The sequence below is a fragment of the Crotalus tigris genome, unplaced genomic scaffold, assembly GCF_016545835.1.
Source record: "Crotalus tigris isolate CLP2741 ecotype Arizona unplaced genomic scaffold, ASM1654583v1 scf7180000019021.11574027:1482141, whole genome shotgun sequence".
In the NCBI taxonomy this organism is placed as follows: Eukaryota; Metazoa; Chordata; class Lepidosauria; order Squamata; family Viperidae; genus Crotalus; species Crotalus tigris.
In genome coordinates, this window is record NW_024097333.1 from 360,807 (window position 1) to 384,385 (window position 23,579).

Genomic DNA, 23,579 nt, shown 5'->3' on the forward strand with positions numbered 1-23,579 from the left:
ACATACTAATGCCAGGAAACGCCACGTAATAAACAGGACTTGGAGCTTGATTGCAAGAAGACTTTGTTTTTATGCAGGTTTTCCCTGAGCGGCTTTAGCTATGCTTGTGAAGTACCCCATCATGGCAAAGGTACTATGCAGCTGATACTGAAAAACTGAATAAGGTTAGACCTGGTTAGGACCTGGACGGGGGACCATGAGGAAATCCCAGCTGGGGGGGGGCAGCTTAGGAAGTTAGAAAAAATAATTAGAATAGAACAGAACAGAATAGAATAATAGAACAGAATTACAGGATAGAATAGAATAGAATCTGGAAGGGACCTTGGAGGTCTTCTAGTCCAACCCCCCACTCAAGCAGGAGAACCTGTCCTATACCATCATGGAAAGCAGCTGGAGCATACTTCTATGCTTTTGACAAAAAAGCCGGGCACATGCACAAAATCTAGTTGCATTTGGAGACTTCATTATTTGCAATGGTGGCGACTGTCTGTAGCTCGGGTGTAGGTTCGTTCTCCGAGCTTGTGGGTTGGTTTCTGAACGTTTCGATACCAGGCCAGGTAACATTGTCAGCGGAGTTTAGGGGGGGGGGTCACTTTCAGTGTTCCTCCGCTTATAAGGACTCTGTGTAGTCAGTAGGTGAAGATGTTACCTAGCCTGGTAACGAAACATTCAGAAACCAACCCACAAGCTCGGAGAACGAACCTCTACCCTCCACTTAATTATCTTGAACTCTTGCTTTCATTAAGTCCGCAGGTTATAGGCAGATTTCCCAAAGCAATACTAGCCTTTTTCAAACCTGTCTTAAGCATTAAACGGAAGGCAGAGGTTCCTTAATGTGTGAACGCTTGGCACCTTTCAGACCTGCAAACTCAAGAAGTTTGCAGAATTTTAATAGAGGGCCAGGTCTAGAAATTTGTAGCAGCAGCTGCCCCCCCTAGTGGACCAGGTGGGGAACAGCAACGAGGATCCTCACGATCCTATTTGTAAACAGTTGGACTTCACCTGGAGCATGCCCAGTAATGGCCCTTAGTACCATGATTCGTATCCTTTTCCAAATGGGTGTCAGACCTGCCGCAGCTGGGTCCCTCAGAAAGAAAGACCCTCGACTCCTTTTGGTTGAAGTGATAGGTACTTTTACTAAGGCTTGCTGGTTGCAGCAAAAGCGGGCTAGAGCTAAAGTTCCCGCACAAAAGGTTAATCAGAATACAGCTGGAAGAGATCTTGGAGGTCATCTAGTCCAGGGCTTTTCAACCTTTTCACCCATTGTGCCACTTTTAGGAGATGGCAACATCCGAGGACCACCAGTCGCCTAGCAAGGTGTCAAAAACTTGATGACCAACAAAAAAAAAAAGGAAAAAAGTGATAAAGTACAGGTAGTCCTCGATTTACAACAGTTCGCTTAGTGACTGTTTGAAGTTACAATGGCCCTGAAAAAAGTGCCTCCCAAGCCACAGCCGAGCAAGACACCTGCCTGCCCGCCCGGCGGCACTCTTCCTCCTGTCCAAGGTTTTCATTGTTGTGAGCATTTCTGTTGAGGATTGGCAGCGGGGGTGAGGGGGTGTTTGGTTTTTATTCCCCCCCCCCGTCTGCTGGGTGGTTGCAGCAGGTTTTGTTCACGTCACATGACCCTGGGACACTGTGACCGTCATAAATATGAATCGGTTGCCACGCATCTGAATGTAAATCACAAGACCCTGGAGAGGCTGCAACATTCCAGCTGATCGGCGCTTCTTCTGGGCTCGGCAGAAGCGCCAGGATCAGTGCTGAGCTCCAGCTGGAGCCTGGCACTGATCCTGGCGCTTCCGCTGAGCCCTGACAGCCCCGAAGAAGCGCCAATCAGCTGGAAAGCAGCACTGATCCTGGCGCTTCCGCTGAGCCCTGCAGCTCCAGCCTTCTCTCGCTCAGGCTTGTGCAGTGCTGCCACCGGTTCAGCTCATTCCCCTGCTCCACTACTTTTCTAGGATGGTCGCGTACCACCTGCCAGGTGCCAATGTACCACAGGTGGTACCCGTACCACTGGTTGAAAAGCCCTAGTCCAACCCTTTGCTCAAGCAGGAGACCCTAAACCATTCCGGGCAGGTGACTGTCCAGTCTCTTCTTAAAATCCTCCAGTGTTGGAGCACCCACAACGTCCTGAGGCAAGCTGTGGTTGCTTGTAGAAATTTTGCTCATTGTGTATCATCCTAATTTGGGGTGGGGTAGAGGTATTACACACATGCACATTGGCCAGGCAGTGATTCCCCTCCCCCCCCACTGTAACAACACAGCTATCCTATTTTATTAATATACAGACCTATCCAGTTCCTGTGAATGCAGTGGAAGGTCACATCGCGCAGTCAGCCTTAAAACACATTTCTGTTAATCTGTGAGCTGCTGGTTTCTAGCCACAGTTAGTTTTGGCTTAGCCAAACATATGAGCTTAATTAGGGTAGGCATAAAAGTGCATGCAGGTGGGAAACTAATAAATTCAAAGGAATATAGTGCGGGTGCCTTTTTTTTAATTCTTGTCTTTATTGCAACATCCCCCTAGATAAAAAGTCAATAGGTGGACAAACACAACCCAAACATGGATGCCAGGAAAAGACACATTGCATAGTGTTTGTTTTAAACAGGAAAAAAACAACACTTTTTTTTCCCAAATGGAAATTCAAAGGGCATAGAAACCAGCCAGATGCATTTCTGTTGGCATTGGACAAAGACGAGCAAGCATCCACTTGGAGGAAAGAGGCAAAAAAAAAAAAAACCCAGCACACAAATCTCAAGATGCAGAGGAAAGAGGAATGAAAAGAGCCTGCCCCCCCCCCCAAATACACAGTACATTTGCAAAAAAAAGAAAAACTGTAATTTGCTCATTCTGCCCCACAGAACAACTTGGGGGGCCTTCCTTCCTTATTGCAAAGGTTTGAGCTATAAACACTGTAATTCACAGACAAGATGGGGATTGTGGGAGATTTCTTTTTTCCCCTGAAAATCTTACAGAAGCAGGGAGAAATCAGCAGGTGAGGATTACGACTCATGATCAGCCTGGGGGAAAAAAAATGTAACCATGGCACTATTGTGGCAGGGAGAATGGATCTCCTACAACAGTTCTGCTGCATGCCAGGAACAAACTCAACATCTGGGGTATATGGTGGCTTGGTACATTCTGACAGCCCCAACCCCTGTAAGACTGAGCAGGAATGAAGTCTGACACTGTAAGGAAATATACACAGGCGGGGTTGGAGATAAGAGGTAGACGGCAAGTAACCCCCAAAGGCAGAGTCAAGGATGCTGGCCTTTTGAGTCACCTTGCCCCAAAGTGGCCTGGTCCCATTTCTACCCCCGGAAGAAAACGGGGATCAGCCCTGTTCCAAGTTCTCAGCTGCCCGGACTGCTGAGTAGGAGGTAGGGGCGTTTGACAGCTGGCGGCCGAAGAAGGATGTGGTGCGTCGAGGTTTCACCCTCTTGATCTCTTTCCCTGGAGAAAGGAAGAAGCGTACACACAAGATAAGCAGAGATATATCAACTCTACAATGATCAGCGTCTGGGTTCACACATCACCAGGGTTTGTCAAACACGTTTCGGTTGGTGCACAAAGCCAGGAACGATAATTTACAAATCACACTGTCCCGGAGTCATGCAACCTCCAAATAAAACATTTCGCTCCGTGAGCACACTGGGATTTTCGACAGCCTGTTACAAATTTGGTTTTCATTTTTTTTTTTAATTCTAGGGACAAAGAAATTGCTAATCAATTTCTTCAACCTCATTCTCTTGATCATGAATCTTTACAACTTTATAGCCCTACGTAAACCTTATTAACATAATTATTGCATATTTTTAAACAATGACTTTTAACATTATTTCTGGAAGGCTTCATCAGTTTTCCTCCCCCCCTTTATAATGTTGATGAACTGATATGCTGGATATGGCCCATTTATCACAACAAGCTTTGTTCCCTCTGTGTCTTTCAGCTTTCTAACACTATATCTCACTTTTATTGCCTTTTTATGGATGGCCCGGTGCAACTTTCAACAAAGCCTTGAACATTTCATTTTTATTTTCCACAAATATCTTCAGGTTCCCTAGAAAATTCTGACTATGCTTAAAACTAGGATTTTGCTTTTCAGCACATCAATCTTTTTATCCCAATCACCAGACTAGATACGAACGAGTAGGTAGCTCAGCGGCTGCTACCTATAGTTAATTTCATCCAAAGAAGAGACCAGCTGGTCCAAATTCAAAGAGTCATTTAGTTCAGCCCCATTTCTCACCAACAGGATAAGGAAAAGAGCAAATCTCTATCCTTCGCATTGCCCATATTTAGTAACTAAATATGTCCTAAGCCAATGATGGCGAACCTTTTTCGAGACCGAGTGCCCAAACTGCAACCCAAAACCCACTTATGTATCATTGGGTGCCGGGTGGGCGTGGCCCATTGGGTGGGTGTTTCCATTTGGATGGGTGTGGCCCATTGGGTGGGCGTGGCTGCGGTGGTAACGGCAGACTGGGTGGGACTAAAAAGTTCAATCAATCAATTCCAACTTTGCGAGATCTTTTTTTTTCCCCGCGAGAAGTTGAACTTGATCGATTGATTGAACCTTTTTTTTTTGGGCACACAGCGGCGGAGGCCTAAAGCGAAAAGGTTTTATAAAACCCAGCTGAAGGCCTAGGACTCGGGTGATGGCGCGCGTGCCCACAGAGAGGGCTCTGCGTGCCGCCTGTGGCACGCGTGCCATAGGTTCGCCACCACGGTGGACCTAAGCATAGAAGGCTCCAGTGAGCTGACCTAAATGGTTAATGCATTTTCCTAAGAAGAATGGTGTTAGATGAGGCTAAAGACAGATGCAACTGAATATGGTGTTTCTTAGAAAGGAAACTTGCTCAGATGCAAATGTTGTAATTATTTGCACTGGCAACGTCTGCTCCAAACTCTCTCTCTCTCTCTCTCTCTTTTCACCAGCTTACCTTCTTCAACATAGTCGATGGTGGCTAAACGCTGGATCCGGCTGCAGAGCACACTGCCCTGTCGCTGCATTTTGGGAGGTTGCTGATCAGATGTGGAGACTGCAGCCGTGGCGGGCTCTGAATCCAGCCCTTTGGCAGACCCATTCAGCTCAATACAATATTCAATTAGACTACTCATCAGTTCGGCCTGTGAAGAGAGATACAGGTCCATTTAATACAACATCGCCTTTTTTGAAATGGCACCTTCCAGGTAAGTTAAAAAGGGACTGATTCACCCTAGGATGCTAGATGACACACCTAAAGCCCCTTAAAGTTTAATATCTCTCCCAGTGTGTACATACTTGCTTAGAGTAAATCTTGAGCAGTTTGTTGACTTGCTGGCCTTCATTTTCCCCATCAAATTCCAGCCAGAGAATATGTTCCTCCTCGCTCGGAAACGTGTGATCCCATGACAGTTCCTGGAAGCGCAGGCCCAGCAGAACACACTGCAGGGAAGGGAGGACGTTTTGTTGAGGAAACGAAATAACGGGATGGCCTTTGATCAACTTTCTCCCACCCAGGATCCGGACCTTTAGAGCCCTCAGAATTTGAAAGAAAACCCTTACGGATAGTCCTCGGGCTTACGACCACAACTGAGCCCCAAATCTCTGCGGTTAACTGAGACATCGCTTAAGTGGGTTTTGGCCCTGTTTTACGACCTTTCCTGCCAGGGTTGTTGAGTGAATCCCTGCAGTGCTTAGATTAAGTCACACGGTGTGTTCAATGGATCCGGCTTCCCCCTCGACGTTGCTTGTCAAAAAGTGACAAAGGGGGAATCACGTGACTCCCCCAGGGACACTGCCACCGTCGTAAACACCAGCCAGTTGCCAAGCTTTTGAATTCTGATCACATGACCAGGGGGATGCGGCAACGGTCGTAAGTGTGAAAAAAATGGTGGCGAGTCACTGTTTTCAGCATCGTCGTAACTTCGAATGGTCACTAAATGAACTGTTGTAAGTCAAGGACTACCTGTCCTTTCAGCATCGCCAGGGTTCTGCTCAAAATGCACAACCCTCAACAAACAAACAAAACAAATTGCTCTAGAGACAGACATGCAACAGGGTTGCTGGATCACAACTTCCCCCAGTCCCTACTATGTAGGGTGCCCTGTTGACCAATAGCAACAGCCCTTAGACTTATAAAGCAAAGTGCTTTATATATATAAAAAAGCAAAGTGCTTTACAGCCCTCTCTAAGTGGTTTACAGAGTCAGCCTGTTGCCCCCAACAATCTGGGTCCTCATTTTACCGTCCTCGGAAGGGCGGAAGGCTGAGTCAACCTTGAGCCAGTGGGAGTCAGCAGAATTAGCCTGCAGCACTGCATTCTAACCACTGCATCACCACGGTTCTTCTAACTTACAAGTCTAACTTGTAAGTCAGTGATGGCGAACCTTTTAGAGACAGAGTGCTCAAACTGCAACCCAAAACCCACTTATTTATCGCCAAGTGCCAACACGGCAATTTAATCTGAATACTGAGGTTTTCGTTTAGAAAAAACAACTCATACATTAACATCTTTTGTCTTCAAAGAAAAACACAACGACAAAGCTTTCAGTGATACAAACCACTTTTTGCTGAAAGGTAAAAGCTTACATTTGGCAGGGGTTTTTTTGAACCATTAATGTGATTTTTGCTGTTGTATGCATGCTGATCATTTGTCCAACCTTGGCTCATACTTTGTAAGTTTGAAAGCAACACATGCAGCACTCAGGTCATCTGTTAATCTGTTTCTGGTGTCAGGTTTGATATAATTCAAAGCTGAAAACAGCGTGCTCGCTCCGGAGGCTTGTTTTGGCTAGGAAGGAGCTTGAGAAATGGCTTTTTCCTGCGAAAACTTAGCCAAGGAGCGAGGCGCGCATGGCCACAGAGAGGGCTCGAGTGCCCCCCTCTGGCACGCGTACCATAGGTTCGCCACCACTGTTGTAAGTCGAATCCATAAAAGGGTGAAGAATCCCACCCACCCCTCTCAGGTTTACCTTCTCCTTGCTGTCAATGATATAGACGCCCTCCAGGCTGATGGCCACTATCACGGCTTTGCGTCCACTCCGATGCAGCAACCCCTGAACCGGCTTGTCTATTTCCCCAAAGAAGAAGGCAGAGCTGCAGAGACAGGAGGCAGACAAAGAGAGCTGGGATGTATACAACACCTGAACTCAACCAACCAGAATAGAGCTGGAAGAGATCTTGGAGGTCTTCTAGTCCAACCCCCTGCTCAAGCAGGAGACCCTAGCCCATTCCAGACAAGTGGCTGCCCAGTCTCTTCTTAAAAGCCTCCAGTGATGGAGCACCCACAACTTCTGGTGGCAAGCAGTTCCACTGGTTAATTGTTCTCACTGTTAGGAAATGTCTCCTTAATTCCAGGTTGCTTCTCTCCTTGATTAGCTTCCATCCATCATTTCCTGTCCTGCCTTCTGGTGCTTTGGAAAATAGGTTGGCCCCCCTCTTCTTTGTGGCAGCCTCTCAAATACTGCTATCATGATGTCCCCCCCCTAGTCCTTCTTGACTGGCCATTCTCAAGTCCTGCAACTGTTCTTCCAATGGTTTAGCTTCCAAGCCTTAGTTGCTCTTCTTTGCCCTTTTCCCAAAGTCTCAGCTCCCAGGGCTGGTGCGCTTTAAGAGATGGAAAGTACCCCTGCCCGCCTATTATCCGAGTCGATGCTACATGGCCTCTGCTAAGCCCATGTTCAGTTCAGTTCACCGGGATAGGGACACAGTCTCCAGAATGCTCAGTCACCCTGGCCTGGAATGCTGGGTCTCGTATTCCAAGCTGTCTGGCAGCTGTCATTTATTTATTTATTTATTTATTTATGAGGCTTATATACCGCTTTAAGTACAAGCACTCTCTAAGTGGTGTACACCAGTAAGCAATGTATATATATATATTTACATTGCCCCCAACAATCTGGGTCGTCATTTTACCTACCTTGGAAGGATGGAAGGCTGAGTCAACCTTGAGCCGGTGAGATTTGAACTGCTGACCTGCTGAACACAGTCAGCTAACGTGGTCTGCAGTACTGCACTCTAACTGTTGCGCCACCTCGGCTCTTCATGTACAGGTAGTCCTCAGCTTACGACCACAACTGAGCCCCAAATTTATGTTGTTGATTGGTTAAGTGAATTTGGCCCCATTTTGTAACCTTTCTTGCCCCAGTTGTTAAGTGAATCACTCCAGTGGATAAATTAGTCACACGGTTGTTCAGTGAAACTGTCTTCCTCATTTGAGTTTGTCTGGAAAGAGGTTGCAAAAAAAGGGATCCCATGATCCCGGGACATTGCAAGTGTCATAAATACAAGTCAGTTGCCTAGCGTCTGAATTTTGATCCCATCGCCCCGGGGATGGTGCAACGGTCGCAAATGTGAAAAACGGTCATAAGCCACTTTTTTCAGTGATGTTGTAACTTTGGCCACTAAATGAACTGTTGTAAGTCGAGGACTACCTGTATTGGAAAACTGCTGAAACATAAGGACATTACCTGCTCTATTCTGCTTTGGTTGTTCTCATACCTCTCCCCTCTCCAAGGCTGCAGATGTCATCACTTGCTTGGGACATTTCCATTTCTCATCCAGTTAGTTGCAATTATGGGAATAAATTATAAATTATGGGCTCCAAGGTCACCGCAGATGGGGACTGCAGCCAAGAAATTAAAAGACGCTTGCTCCTGGGGAGGAAAGCTATGGCAAATCTAGACAGCACACTCAAAAGCAGAGACATCACCCTGCCAACAAAAGTGCGTACAGTCCAGGCCACGGTTTTCCCAGTTGCAATGTATGGCTGTGAAAGTTGGACCATAAGAAAGGCTGTGCACCAAAGAATGGAGGCCTTTGAACTCTGGTGCTGGAGAAGACTCCTGCGAGTCCCCTGGACTGCAAGGCGATCCAACGGATCAGTCCTAGAGGAGATCAACTCTGACTGCTCTTTAGAAAGCCAGATCCTGAAGCTGAAACTCAAGTCCTTTGGCCACCTAATGAGAAGGAAGGACTCACTGGAGAAGGGCCTGATGCTGGGAAAGATGGAGGGCAAGAGAAGAAGGAGACGACAGAGAATGAGGTGGCTGGATGGAGCCACTGAAGCAGGAGGTGTGAACTTAAATGGACTCCAGAAAATGGCAGAGGATAGGAAGGCCTGGAGGAACGTTGTCCACGGGGTTGCGATGGGTCGGACACGACTTCGCAACTAAAACAATGGGAATAAAAAAAAAACCCACTGCTCTGTGGGAACCCAGACACTCTAAAACCAAACACAAGCTGGAGAGAAGCAGCAACTGAAAATGCAAGACTCTCCGTGGCAGAACTCACTGCTGAGATTTGTCCACACACACCTCACAGTCCTGACTGGCTGCAGTGGCCGGGTAGAAAAAGGAAGGGATTCGTGATCTAATGAAGCCTTGGCAGAGTTCTCCTGCGCTTTGTGGCTGCGTGGCCACCAAACCTACCCATAATAAGGAAGCTCGTGGCACTTTTGCAGGTAGGCGTGGTACAGCCTGAGCTGCGTGGCGTGCTCTTCACAAGCCCCTGCCTCCGGGATCTCACAAAAGGCCTGCAGGAGACCCTGCTCGTTGGTGGGCGAGCGGGAGCCCACCCGTTTCCAAAGGCTGCCACAGCGCTTGTGGCCTCTGTGGCAAATGTGGGAAGGCAAGAAGGAATCCAGCTTCTCTCTAGGAAGGGGGGAAAAAAATTAAGAGAAATTTAGCCGTGCAAGTTTTATTACTTGTGAATATAAAGTTACTGAGTCTTAAGGAGAAATACAAAATCCCACCCCACCTTTAAAATCCATATTTGGTCTTGTACGGCAACACAAGGTGCAATACGACACTAACAATATTCTAAAAGAATCCTTAATATAACAAGTAACCCTCAACTCACGACCACAACTGAGCCCAGAATTGATGTTGCTAGGTGAGAAATTTAAGTGAATTTTGTCCTGTTTTATGATTTTCCTTGCCCCAGTTGTTAAGGGAATCACCGCTGTTGTTAAGTGAGTCACATGATTGTTAAGTGAATCCAGCTTCCGCATTGACTTTGCTTGTCAGAAGATTGCAAGAGGGATTCACACGACCATCATAAATATGAATCAACTGTCAAGCATCCAAATTTAAATCACACGACCACGGGGACGTTGCAACGATCATAAGGGTGAGCAATGTGTCACAAGTCATATTGTTCATTGCCGTTGCAACTGGGAACGGTCACTAAATGAACGGTTGTAACCCGAGGACCGCCTGTACGTGTTTTTCAAAATGATTTTTAACGGCTAATTTTTCCCCCAAGGCATCATTAGCCTTGGGAAGCACAGAACCCCGTTGTCGTTTGGGTGCCACCTACTTCAGGAAGGAAGCCGTGTGCTGCTCCGGATTGTAGGGGCCCAAGTTGATCCGGCACACCAGGGCTCCCAGCGCTTCACAATCGGTCAGCTCACACGGATACCGTCCTCCCAGAATGTTGTACTTGGCCTCTTCGTACAAGAGCCGCAGGACGTCTTCATCCTGAATCTGGAGAAAAATCGATACAGAATCTCACAACGAGTCTGGTACACACGGAGAGTCCTCGACTTACATCCGTTCGTTTAGTGACCGTTCACAGTTACAACGGCACTGAAAAAAAGGGACTGGCGACCGTTTTTCACACTTACGACCGTTGCAGCACCCCCAGGGTCAGAGGCTTGGCAACTGGTTCCTATTTACGATGGTCACTGTGTCCCACGGTCACGTGGTTTCCTTTTGCGACCTTCTGACAAGTCAGACTCACTGGGGTGACTAATTTATCAACTGCAGTGCTTCACTTAACAACCGAGGCAAGCAAAGTGGTAAAATGGGGGCAAAACTCACTTAACAACAGAAATCTGGGGCTCGGCTGTGGTCGTAAGTCGAGGACTAACTGTACTTGGAGGGGACAAGGAAACTCCAGGGCAGGATTGAGAAATTAAAAAAAAAAAAACCAAAATATCCATTTTCATGCTATTGTCAAGGAAATCACGTGGGCATTTTGTAAAGGCAGGATTGAATTGCTTTCAATCCCAAGGGAACTACATATCACGGCTTAATGTATCAATTAATCCCTTTTCTGCATTCTCATCATATCCTGAAGATGAAATGAAGGTTTTTTGCGATTCCATAAGGACAAAAAGACAGCAAGTGACTCCAAAATAATTGAACCCTGCCAATCCCTGAGTTTTCTATACCCTGTCACACATACCGCCTCCAAAACAAACAAGAGAAGGTAACGATTTGGGTAGAAAAATCCCATTTTTTGGGGGGGGGGGGAGAAGATAACCAAAATCCCCACACCTCTGAGGTTTAAAGAAAAAAAACAAAACAGACTTCTAAGAGCAAAGAAAATGAAGCCCTCTTCAGCAAGGAGGAAACAATATTTGGGTTCCTGAAACGAAGCGTTGAAAACTTTCTGCTACAGCTCTAACTGGCAACTACTCAACGGAGGGAGGGAGGAGGGTATGCAATAAGGCTTGGAGGGCCACATCCTGCCCAGGGCCCGTCCGTGGGTTTTGCAAGGATGAGCCGGGCTCTGCTTGAACTCACCTGCAGCTCCTTCCTTCTCGGATGAAAGATATTCCTACGGAATTGAAGCGACGGTTCATCTGCGGGAAAGTCAAAAGAAGGAAAGCTGTGACTTAAGATCCTGGCTCTCTTGGGAAGAATTCAGGAAAGGGCTGGCCGACCACACACACACACACACACACACACACTTATGGGTAACGAAACGCCCAAAATGGAAACCCTTAGAACCTTATTTTTATGTACTTTGGCAATGTACAAATCACCTTAGAACAGTGGTTCTCCACCTGTGGGTCGGGACCCCATTTGGGGTCGAACAACCATTTCACGGGGGTCGCCAAACAACGCAGTCCGCCATTTTCCCCCCCTTTTCCTTACCTGTGCTACTCCCTTTTATTCTATTGGCTTTTGAAAGCCAATAGAATAGACTCTCTTGAATAGAGTCTCATTCTATTGGCTTTCCAAAGCCAATAGGAATTGTCCAGGCTGTCTCTGCCCTGCTGAGCCTGCCCAAAGTCCCATTCTGCAAACGGTGCTGCACCAGCTGAGTAGTCCTCGACTTACGACCAGTTGAGTAGTCCTCGACTTACAACTGGTTGGGGGTCGCGGCATTAAAAAGGTTGAGAACCACTGGCTTAGGTGTAACAGTAAGCCATAACTGTAAGGGTTATCCTTTGGTAAATGGGTGGCCCATTTTATATATACAGATTCACACGTGGAATAGGGCATCCAGTTTGGTCACCCCGTTACAAAAAAGTTTTTGAGACTTTTGTAATATATATATATATATATATATATATATATATATATATATATATATATATATATATATATATGTCTTCAAGGCAGAAATAACATCTCTGTGTGTGTGTGTGTGTGTGTGTGTGTGTGTGTGTGTGTGTGTAATATAATATATATGTAATATATATGTGTATGTAAGTTATTTCTGCCTTGCAGATAAATGCCAAATGCTCCTATAACACTCAAATTCTGCAGCTGGAGTCACGTGCGAATAACATGCTTGACTCTTAAGGTGGGTTAACAAAAGTCAAGGAATGCACTCGTGGGATGCTCAAACCAATAAACCTTACTCTCCCTGAACCGAAGGTTGGGGGGGTCACACAAAAGGCTAAAACCGCCCAACTTCAGCTACTCCAGCACACTGCACCACTTTGGACGGTAGGTGCAGAACTGCAGCGAAAGAACAGGGTTTTTTTTTTTTTTAGGATTAGAGAAAGGAGCTTTGCATGTGTCACAGAGATGCCATCACCTTCAACTATCTCATCCACGGAGCAGCTGGTGAAACGGAAGAGCAGCTCCTGCCACTGCCGGCAGATCTTATACGGTTGGTGTTTGGGCTTCAGCTGAACCTCTGCAAAGAGAGAAAGAGAGGAGCGGATTCAGAGGATGGGCTTTATAAGAACACGCTTCAGCAGCGTCTCCAGTTGACGCTGTTCTATCCCAGCCTATAGCCGTCCTTGTTAAAGGCACAAGGACCATAATAGGCTGGAGACTTTAAAACAAAACAAACCCCTTTTAATAGGGGTGACAAACCTGCCAAATAGTCCAAAACACAAACCGCAAAACTCAAGTCCAAAGAAAGGAAATAGTCCACCTGGTGCAAGGGAAGAGGATTGTCTGAGACAGAGCAAAGACTTCTATGGGCAAGGCAAACCAGAGAAGAGCAAGAAAGATGATTAGGGGACTGGAGGCTGAAACATACGAAGAACGGTTGCAGGAACTGGGCATGGCTGGTCTAGTGAAGGGAAGGAGACATGATGGCAGTCTCCCAATATTTGAGGGGCTGCCACAGAGAAGAGGGGGGGGGGTCGACCTATTTTCCAAAGGACCCTGAAAGCCAGATAAGGAACAATGGATGGAAACTGATCAAGGAGAGATTCAACCTAGAAATAAAGAGAAATCTTCTGACATTGAGAACAATCAGTCAGTGGAACAGACGTTGCCTTCAGAAGTTGTGGGAGCTTTATCACTGGAGGCTTTCAAGAAGAGACTGGAGTGCCACCTGTCAGGAATGGTGTAGACTAGAGTCTCCTGCTAGGGCAGGGGGGTTGGACTAGATGACCTATAAGGTCCCTGCCAATTTTGTTATTCTATTCTATTCTATTCTATTCTATTCTATTCTATTCTATTCTATTCTTCTGTTATTCTATTCTATTATTCTGTTTTATTCTATTCTATTCTTCTATTATTTTATTCCGTTCCATTCTATTCTATTCTTATTCTATTCTATTATTCCATTCCGTTCCATTCCTATTTTATTCTATTCTATTATCCTGTTTTATTCTATTCTATTCTTCTGTTATTTTATTTGGTTCCATTCCATTCCATTCCATTCTATTCTATTCTTCTATTCTATTGTTTTATTCTATTCTATTCTGTTATTCTATTCTATTATTCTGTTTTATTCTATTCTATTCTTCTATTATTTTATTCCGTTTCATTCCTTTCTATTCTATTCTTATTCTATTCTATTATTCCATTCCATTCCTATTTTATTCTATTCTATTATTCTATTCTATTCTGTTATTCTATTCTATTATCCTGTTTTATTCTATTCTATTCTTCTGTTATTTTATTTGGTTCCATTCCATTCCATTCCATTCCATTCCCATTCCATTCCATTCCATTCCATTCTTCTATTCATTCAGCTTTAGTCTGGCAGCCCCCTGGCAACTGCTTGCCCTTCACATCCCTGCCATCTCAGCCAGTAAAGCAGCTCCAGGCCTCTTTGGGAAGGGTGGGAAGTCTGGGCCTTTGGAGACTTACCAAGGAAGGCAGAGACCAGCCACAAGGAAAAGATCTCGAGAGCAGATTCGGGCAGCTTCAGCACATCCAACACCATCCGATGCAACTCGTGAGCTGTGACGGAGGGCAGGTTGTCCATCGTTAGGCGCACCACAGTGTCATCCACAAGATAAACCAGGACATCCTGGGCTGAAGGGGAGAGAAAGGAAGAGTAAAAAAAACAACAACAGTTGCGGTATTCCCAACAGCACACAACCCGATGACTGAACTAACTTAGTATTCCAGCTTCGCACAATTCCTTAAACAAAAAACAAATCCACCCATCACAAAAAAATGAACCAAACTTTGAACTAATAAAGCTTCTCATATTATGCGATTGCAGATCTTTCACAGAGGTGGTAATTAAGTCTGGTAGAACATCCAGGTGGGCAAGGACAGAACGTAAAGCAAAAGTCCGTTACTAAAAAATATTTAAGGACATGGACAATCCTGGATAGGATTCGCAACTCACACAGCGGCGTCCGCCAGGACTCTCTCTGTATAAATGGGGCATAGTGTCCTCCCCTCAGTGGGCTCCCACATCAATCTGTAGAGCACATCATGACTGGCTGCAAGCTGGGGGCACATACCGGTCCGATACAGGCAGTCCTCGACTTACGACCACAATGGAGCCCAAAATTTCTGTTGCTAAGCAAGACATTTGTTAAGTTTGATTTTTGGCCCACTTTGCAACCTTTCTTGCCACAGTTGTTAAGTGAATCACTGCAGTTGTTAAATTGGTAGCCCAGTTGTTAAGTGAATCTGGTTTTCCCATTGACTTTGCTTGTCAAAAGGTCGCAAAAGGGGATCATAGGATCCCAGGATCCTGCGACCGTCATAAATACGAACCAATTGCCAAGCGTCCAAATTTTGATCACGTGGCCGTGGAGATGCTGCAACGCTCGTAAGCGTGAAAACGGTCATAAGTCACTTTTTCAGCATCGTCTTACCTTCAAACGGTCACTAAATGAACTGTTGTAAGTCGAGGATTGTCTGTATCTGGTTTTTTTTTTTAATACAGTATAAACGGTGCTGCGTTTCAGTGGTCAGATGGCCTAGTCATTGGTATTTGAATATAGATCTTTTTAACATTCCTATTTGACGGAGTTTTACTAACCTTAGTGAAATGTTAATATATATTGCTAGTCCGTGTATGATGCCCCATACAATAAACAAATACATTTAAGAACATTTTTATTTTCAACTCATACATCCTTTGGTGGGGGGATTGGGGGGAGAGTTTCCTTTCACTCACCACGAGGACCAGTGGAAGAGACACTACTTCGCTGAGACCCATGGTCCCCACTGGGGGGTACCATAAGTTTGTCCCCCTCCATCTGTAACCGAAAAGATAAGAAAAAAAATTGTATGCTTGCGAACAGACTAAACAGACGCACATATTCAGTTCTAAGCCTAGCCAAAGGCAGAGGGCTTTGTATCACGCTAAGACAGTGGTTCTCAACCTTTTTAATGCCGGGACCCCCAACCGGTCGTAAGTTGAGGACTACTCAACTGGTCGTAAGTCGAGGACTACTCAACTGGCGCAGCACCGTTTGCACAATGGGACTTTTGGCGGGCTCAGCAGGGCAGAGACAGCCTGGACAATTCCTATTGGCTTTTGAAAGCCAATAGAATTAGACTCTATTCACAGCTAAGGAAAAGGGGGAAAAATGGCAGACTGCATTGTTTGGAGTAGCACAGCTAAGGAAAAGGGGGAAAAAAATGGTGGACTGCGTTGTTTGGCGACCCCCGTGAAATGGTCGTTCGACCCCAAATGGGGTCCCGACCCACAGGTTGAGAACCACTGCGCTAAGACATTAAAATGTGTATTAACAGAACATAAAGATTTAACAGGACATTGTAGCATAAAAACCTACGCAACATGCAGCTACAAGGGTTGGAGTCCCCCAAGTCCAACTACCTGGTGTAGATTACTTTTTTCCGTGCCTTTGTAACTTTGAACAGTCACTAAATGAACCGTAAGTCGAGGATCACCTGTATTAGTAGCAACAAATACCCATGACGTAGCAAACCTAATTGGGCAGTGAATAATGTTAATATGTGACTTATATAATAAGGGTGTAAGACGTACATAGTATGTTTAAACGTGTGTTATGTATGTGTACACTTTTGAGAGGAAGCAACTAAATTTCATTTTTTTAAATATGTGCCGTTATGCCCACAAGGACAGCGAAGATTATCTAATTGGGATTTAAGGAAACTCGGATCAAATAAAAAGGCTGAATCGCAATAAAGCTCCCATCCTAAGAAAACAGGCGGGTAAAACCAGATGGAAGAAAAAACCGTGCTCGCCCTGAAGATGTTCCCTAGTTGGGTAGTGAAACGTCTGCAAGAAAACAGCCAAGCTCAGAGAGCCCCCATTATTTCTCCTCCTCCTCCTCCTCTTCCCAAAACCCCCTTCGCCTCTAGCACTGATGATGTTACCTAGTTTGGGTAATGAAACGTCTGCAAGGAAACCACCCAGGACCCCCCCCCCAGAACAAAACCCCAAACTTTCCTACCTCCTCTGCGTTTCCTTGTCAGCTTTTCTGAAGTTGCCCTAGGACCCCACCCCATGACGTCACGCCATTCCGGTGAAACAATTGGCTGCTGCTGTTTTCTCTCCCTCCTCTGCCCCAGTGACGGGCATTTTGGGAGGGAGTTAGGAAGGACGGCTGTTACAGTAACAGGAAGTGAGTCTGCACATGGCGGATTTGGGGGGGGGAGAGGGGAGGAACTGGCCACGCCCCTCCGCTAGGTGGCGCCCCTTCCAGGAAGCCCCCCGTGTGGGTGCAGCAGCACAAGGAGAGCAAGCGATGAATTAGAATAGAGTTGGAAGGGACCCTGGAGGTCTTCTAGTCCAACCCCCGGCTCAAGCCGGAGACCCTTCTCCATTCTCCTTCTCAGAATAGGGACCCTGGAAGTCTTCTAGTCCAACCCCCGTGCTCAAGCTGGAGACCCTTCTCTCTTTCTCCATTCTCCTCCATATAACAGAATAGGAAGGGACCCTGGAGGTCTTCTAGTCCAACCCCCCTGCTCAAGCTGGAGACCCTTCTCTCTTTCTCCATTCTCCTCCATATAACAGAATAGGAAGGGACCCTGGAGGTCTTCTAGTCCAACCCCCCTGCTCAAGCTGGAGACCCTTCTCTCTTTCTCCTCCATATAACAGAATAGGAAGGGACCCTGGAGGTCTTCTAGTCCAACCCCCTTGGCTCTTTTAGGACTCGTGGACTTCAACTCCCAGAATTCCTGAGCCAGCCATGCTGAGGGGAAAGGGAGTGGTTTCTAAGCTGAGCCATGCTGGCTGAGGAATTCTGGGAGTTGAAGTCCACATGCCTTAAAATTGTCAAATTTGGGAAACACTGCTTTAGAGGAATTGTCCAACTCCCAACGTCTACCCTTGGGCTGTGTTTTCCATACGTGTAGAGTTACCCAACTTATAAATTGCTAATCAATGATTAGCACTTAATAAAACGTTGCACATATGGCCAAAGCAACTTTAAACGTTATCAGGCCAAGCCTGCTTTTGATTTATTTTATTTATTATATTGAAGAACTGCCCCCTCACCGCACCCTGTAAAACAGGGGTCTTCAAACTTGGCCCTTTCATGACTTGTGGACTTCAACTCCCAGAATTCCTCAGCCAGCCTGCCTGGCTGAGGAATTCTGGGAGTTGAAGTCCACAGGCCATAAAAGGGCCAAGTTTGAAGACCCCCTGTTGCAAAAGATATAAAGCACCCCCACCCCCGCCAAGCATGCAAAACCCCGCTCCGGCCGCAGAATTGCGGAGCCCCGAAAATCCACGCGGGCGGGCCCCTTTGATTTGCCGCCCCCGATGGCGCTCTCTTGACGTCATCGGAGAAAAAGGAGGGAGGGCCAGCTTAAACTAGTCAGTGCACATGCGCTAGCCTGGGCCCCTCCCTCCTTGCTTTCCAGGCCTTTTCCGGGGCGGGCATTTGGAAAAGTCACTGAGGGATTCTGGGAGTTGAAGTCCCCGAGTCGTAAAGTCGCCAAGGTTGGAGACCCGAAGGGGAAAAAAAGATGCTCTCGTATACGGCGCGTTGCGAGTGAGCGGCGGAGGGTCCCCGCGTTTCTGCTCGGCTTTTGCTTGTTCCCGGCGGACCGGTGCCCTGAAGGTAGGTTGATCTCGTCTCCATGAGCCACGGGAGCCCGACCTGGCCTGCATTCCCACGACACGCTAAACCCAGTGTCTGAATTGCTCCTTTTTTTCTGCTGGCGGAATCCAGCTGTCAGTGGAGGACCCCAACCGGGTTTATGCAAACAGACCTGCATGAAACAAAGATAAAGGCTTTTTTTGTTTTGTTTTGTTTTGGTAAAACGATCCATTGATCTCATGCACCGAGCTGGATTCACAAAACATCCTGAACAATAAACGAAGCAAAGGCTTTTCCATGACCCCGATGGTGCAGAGCCAGAGAGAGAGTGAAATATGACAGTTTAGTCCAGGGTTAGGCAACCTTGGCTCGTTTAGGACTCGTGGACTTCAACTCCCAGAATTCCTGAGCCAGCCAGGGAGGTTTCCATGCTGAGCCATGCTGGCTCAGGAATTCTGGGAGTTGAAGTCCACGAGTCCTAAAAGAGCCAAGGTTGCCTACCCCTGGTTTAGCCTGCTTATTTATCACTGGATGGCTAGCAACCGACATTAAAAGGAACAAACTTTTGAGAATGCACCCGCTCATTCTCACAGCGACCTAGTGACGTGTACTATACAGGTGGTCCTCGACTGAAGACCACAACGGAGCCCCAAATTTATGTTGCTAAATGACACATTGGTCAAGTGACTTTGGCTCCATTTTACAACTTTTCCTGCCACACTTGTTATGTGGATCACTGCGGTTGTTATATTAGTAACCCGGTTGTTAAGTGAATCTGGCTTCCCCATTGTCAGAAGGTCACAAAAGGGGATGAAGTGATCCCGGGGACGCGGCGACCGTCACAAACGTGAGTCAATTGCCAAGCAGGTGAATTTTGGTGACGTGACCGTAAGGATGCTGCAATGGTCGTAAATGTGAAAAATGGTCATGTCACTTTTTTCAGTGCCGTTGTAACATCGGAACGCTCACTAAATGAACTGTTGTAAGTCGAGGACTACCTGTACAGGTAATTCTTGACTGATGACCACAATGGTGGGTGCTCCATCGCTGGAGGTTTTCAAAAATAGACTGGACAACCAGGTAGACAGTTAGACTAGAGGATCTCTGAGGTCTCTTCCAGGCCTATGATTCTATATTGTATTCTTTTAAAGCCTGAACTTTGAAGTTCAAACTCTGCGCTTTGTTCCCTGCAGGATTCCAAGGTTCCTTTTGAAGACGAAATAATGTCTAAAAGAAAATGTCTGTTTACTGAGAAAACCAGGCGCAATTATCCTGATTTTCGCAAAGGTAGAGATGACTACGAGGCAGAGTGTTTGGTCTGCAAACCTGGCACGTTTGTGTCCGTCGCACATAAAGGTCCTGGGGATCTGGAGTATCACATGTCCTCTGACAAACACAAGAAGGCACTCAAAGCATACAAACGCAACAAAGCAATAACACGGGACAACTGGTCTGCAAAAACAGACTTTTTTGTGGATCCAGACAGTGAGGCAGAGGATGCTGTGACCGGGAGTGAGAGCACTTTAGCATTCCACACAGTCATGAATAACAGCACCGACAAACCAGAAGATTGTAACTCTGACTTGATGAGAAAATTATTTTCTGAGGCAGACCTAGCTCAAAAATTTTTCGGTGTCCAAACCAAAAGAGAAGGTATTGAAAATTGTGTGCTTGCCCCACACATAGATATTGTTGACTTGGAGGCCCTGGAAGAAAGCGGGATCCCTTTCTGTGGGGTGGCTATAGACGACAGCAATCACCGGGCCGTGAAAATGGTCCCGGTGCTCATCCAATATTACGACTACAGGAACGGCGGCTTGAAGACCAAACTGCTGGAACTTCAGGAAACGCCCACCGAGACGGCCGACGCCATTTCGGACTACCTCGTCAAAACTCTTAAGAAACACGGATTGCTCCAGAAATGCGTGGCCTTTGCAGGGGACAACTGCAACACCATGTTTGGTGAACTTCGGCAAGACGAGGAGGCGAGGACTGTGTTCGCCAGGTTGAGGAGAGCCCTCCAGAGAGAGACTTTGATTGGGGTGTACTGCCCGGCCCACGTTTTGCACAACTGCATCCACCACGGAGCAGACGCCCTGGAGGTGGACATAGAGAACATCGTTCTGAAGATCTACCAGTACTTCCACATATACGCAGTGCGGACCGAGTCCCTGCAGGAGTACTGTGAGTTTGTGGAGGTGGAGTACAAACGGCTGCTCTCCCACAGCAAGACCCGGTGGCTGTCCTTGTTCCCGGGCATCACAAAGCTGCTCCAGATGCACTCGGCCTTGAAGTCCTTCTTCTTGGGCCAGAGCAACCCACCCACCGTGCTCAGGAGCTTCTTTGAGCACGAGTTCAGCGAGCTCTACCTTTGGCACATGCACTCGCTGATGAACGCCTTCCACTTACACATCGAAGAGATGGAACGGGAAAACAACTCCATCGTGGAAGTGATGAGGACGCTGGACTCCGTGCACACCATCCTGCTTGACCGAAGAGCTCAGAACTTCATGTCCCTGACGGTGAAGGGGATGCTTGCGGACAAGCGCAAGGAGGGGCTGGAGGCAGAATGCGACGCCTTCTCCGATGCGGTGCATCGCCTCTACAGCAACTGCATAGACTACCTGGAGATGTGGATGGCGTCTCTGCAGGAGTTCTCCTGCTTCGCCTGGATGGCCCTAAGCGACACACCAAGCTGGGGTGACGTGGAAGCATGTATAGCGTACTTAAGTGAGAAGGGTCTGGAAATTGACAATATGAAGTGCTCCTTTCAGTTCAACCACCTGAAAAAAATTGTGGAAGCTTCCAGCGACGAAGAAGGGTTCCAACATCTGCTTTCACACGAAAAATGGACCAAATATTTTCTGAATGTCAAAGCCGTTGAATGCTGTTCAGAACTGTTAAAAATTGCACAGTTCTGCTTTGCAATTCCCTCCCATAGTGTAGATATGAACTTATTTTCTCTGATGCACCTAGTATAATGAAAGGATCTGCCTGAAAAGTTGTTTAGTTCCTCACCTGTATCAAAAGCTTTTTGTTGTTGTTAATTGCAAAGTCATGTCCGACCCATCGCGACCCCATGGTCTTCCTGTCCTCTACCATCTTCTGGAGTCCATTGAAGTTCACGCCTCCTGCTTCAGTGACTCCATCCAGCCACCCCATTCTCTGTCGTCCCCTTCTTCTCTTGCCCTCCATCTTTCCCAGCATTAGGCCCTTCTCCAGTGAGTCCTTCCTTCTCATTAGGTGGCCAAAGTACTTGAGTGTCAACTTCAGGATCTGGCCTTCTAAAGAGCAGTCGGGGTTGATCTCCTCTAGGACTGACCGGTTGGATCGCCTTGCAGTCCAAGAGACTCGCAAGAGTCTTCTCCAGCACCATAGTTCAAAGGCCTCAATTCTTTGGCGCTCAGCCTTTCTTATGGTCCAACTTTCACAGCCATACATTGCAACTGGGAAAACCATGGCCTGGACTATACGCACTTTTGTTGGCAGGATGATGTCTCTGCTTTTTAGTATGCTGTCTAGATTTGCCATAGCTTTTCTCCCCAGGAGCAAACGTCTTTTAATTTCTTGGCTGCAGTCCCCATTTGCGGTGATCTTGGAGCCCAGGAAAATAAAATCTGTCACTACCTCCGTTTCTTCTTCGGGCTCCCATTGTTACTACCCAGGGTTGGGTGGCCACTTATAGACTGTATTTTTATTGCAACAGATGGGAAAAGGGCATCTGCAAAAGAAAACCATTCTAAAAGATATTTTTATTGTGTTTTGAAACTCGGATGCAGAGCAAGGTGTTATGCAAGTCCTTGGCATAAAGGTTTCTCTAATAAAATGTAAAAAAAACCATGCCTGCACATAGCACTTACTTTTTTAGTCCGGTTAAGATTGCCACAGTGAGTTATTCTACTGTATGCATTCCTTATCCTTAATTCAGGGGTTCCCAACACTGAGGCGGTGGTAGCTGTGGTGGAAGGGCAAGGGGATGGTTTCACTCACCCACATTGCTTGCACAAATGCAGCTTCGCCCGTTCGCGCACTCAACTGCCACTGGTTCTCAACAGGCTGCAGCCCAGTACCAGGCTGTGGATTGGTTTTGGGACCCCTGCTTTAATAGGTTAATTAGCTCAGCTGAAGAAATGCACAGCTATTTTATACTTGAAAAAGACAAGGAGTCCCAAGAGAGAGCAGAATATTTTTTAATATTTGTAACAGTGCTTGAATCAACACACTCCATATATTAATTATATTATAACGGAATATTTTCCATATTCTGAATATTTATTTTTTCGGTGGTCAGATAATAATGGCTGGTGTGCTAAATTGCTACATTATGGTACATTCATGTCTATTCTAATTTCTGTAATCGTAATACTCATCATTGTTACTGTTAACTTACAGTATTTGCTGCAATGTTTTAGAGCAGGGGTCTGTTTTTAGAGTGTGAATGGAGGACAATGATGCAAAACAGAAAATGATGCAAAACAGACTCCTCTTCCTCCTCTTCTCCTCCTCCTCCTCCTCCTCCCCTCCCAACTTACGATACCGTCATAGTCTTGTGTTTAATGTTAACCAGTACTCATGCTGCTTAGCTCTTCAAAGCCAGCCAAGGTCATCAAGATGGTGGTACAAACAAGGAAAGATTAATCAGTCTTTGAGGAATACCAATTTGGTTAGATCTGACCCACAACTACAGGCTTTAGTGGCCTTCAGGGATCCTTGGTGCTCTCTGAGCTTGCTTGTTTTCTTGCAGATGTTTCATTATCCTAATTAGGTAACATATCAGTGCTAGTAAGGAGTGCTGTTGGCCGTCAGTTTATATTGTGCAAACAGCACTCCTTACTACCAGTAGCTCTGATGATGTTACCTAGTTAGGGTAATGAAACGCCTGGAAGAAAACCATCCAGTCAAAGAGCACCAAGGACCCCACAGTCGTCGTCCTTCTCCTCCTCCTCTCAACTCCATTCCCTTCTATCACTGATGATGTTACCTAGTTGGGTCATGAAACGTCTGTAAGGAAACAATCAAGCTCAGAGAGCAGCAAGGACCCCTTATTTCAACCCTGAACTACAAATATTCTCCCTCAGACTTAATCAGCAATGTTCTTTCCTTTCTAGGAAATTATGTTAGCGAAATGTTGCAGTCGAGGTTCAAATTGCACGTCACATTTTTTTT

The 23,579-nt window shown here is 46.4% G+C and overlaps 2 protein-coding genes across 2 annotated transcripts; one reads left to right on the plus strand and one right to left on the minus strand.

Moving 5' to 3' along the window:
• Positions 1-2,491: 2,491 nt before the first annotated feature.
• On the minus strand, positions 2,492-16,941 carry FRMD8 (FERM domain containing 8). The gene is made up of 11 exons (XM_039358513.1): positions 16,821-16,941; positions 15,554-15,635; positions 14,281-14,448; positions 12,764-12,865; positions 11,518-11,576; positions 10,307-10,473; positions 9,418-9,639; positions 6,961-7,084; positions 5,289-5,432; positions 4,948-5,134; positions 2,492-3,457 (listed from the first exon to the last, which is right to left on the minus strand). Exons 2-11 carry the CDS (start codon positions 15,633-15,635, stop codon positions 3,339-3,341), a joined length of 1,374 nt encoding a protein of 457 aa, XP_039214447.1. The 5' UTR covers positions 16,821-16,941; the 3' UTR covers positions 2,492-3,338.
• Positions 16,942-18,247: 1,306 nt separating this feature from the next.
• On the plus strand, positions 18,248-21,559 carry LOC120314946. Its single transcript, XM_039358538.1, has 2 exons — positions 18,248-18,434; positions 19,607-21,559. The coding sequence occupies exon 2, from the start codon at positions 19,637-19,639 to the stop codon at positions 21,392-21,394; it is 1,758 nt and encodes a 585-aa protein (XP_039214472.1). The 5' UTR covers positions 18,248-18,434; positions 19,607-19,636; the 3' UTR covers positions 21,395-21,559.
• The last annotated feature ends 2,020 nt before the right edge of the window (positions 21,560-23,579 follow it).

Excerpts from the sequence above, each read along its gene's own strand:
- FRMD8 (XM_039358513.1), bottom strand. The coding sequence starts at position 15,635 with ATGGAGGGGGACAAACTTATGGTACCCCCCAGTGGGGACCATGGGTCT. Across the intron at positions 12,866-14,280 it reads GCTGGTCTCTGCCTTCCTTG|AGGTTCAGCTGAAGCCCAAA; the intron begins GTAAGTCTCCAA and ends CTCTCTTTGCAG. Across the intron at positions 9,640-10,306 it reads CACACGGCTTCCTTCCTGAA|AGAGAAGCTGGATTCCTTCT; the intron begins GTAGGTGGCACC and ends CCCCCTTCCTAG.
- LOC120314946 (XM_039358538.1), top strand. The coding sequence starts at position 19,637 with ATGTCTAAAAGAAAATGTCTGTTTACTGAGAAAACCAGGCGCAATTAT.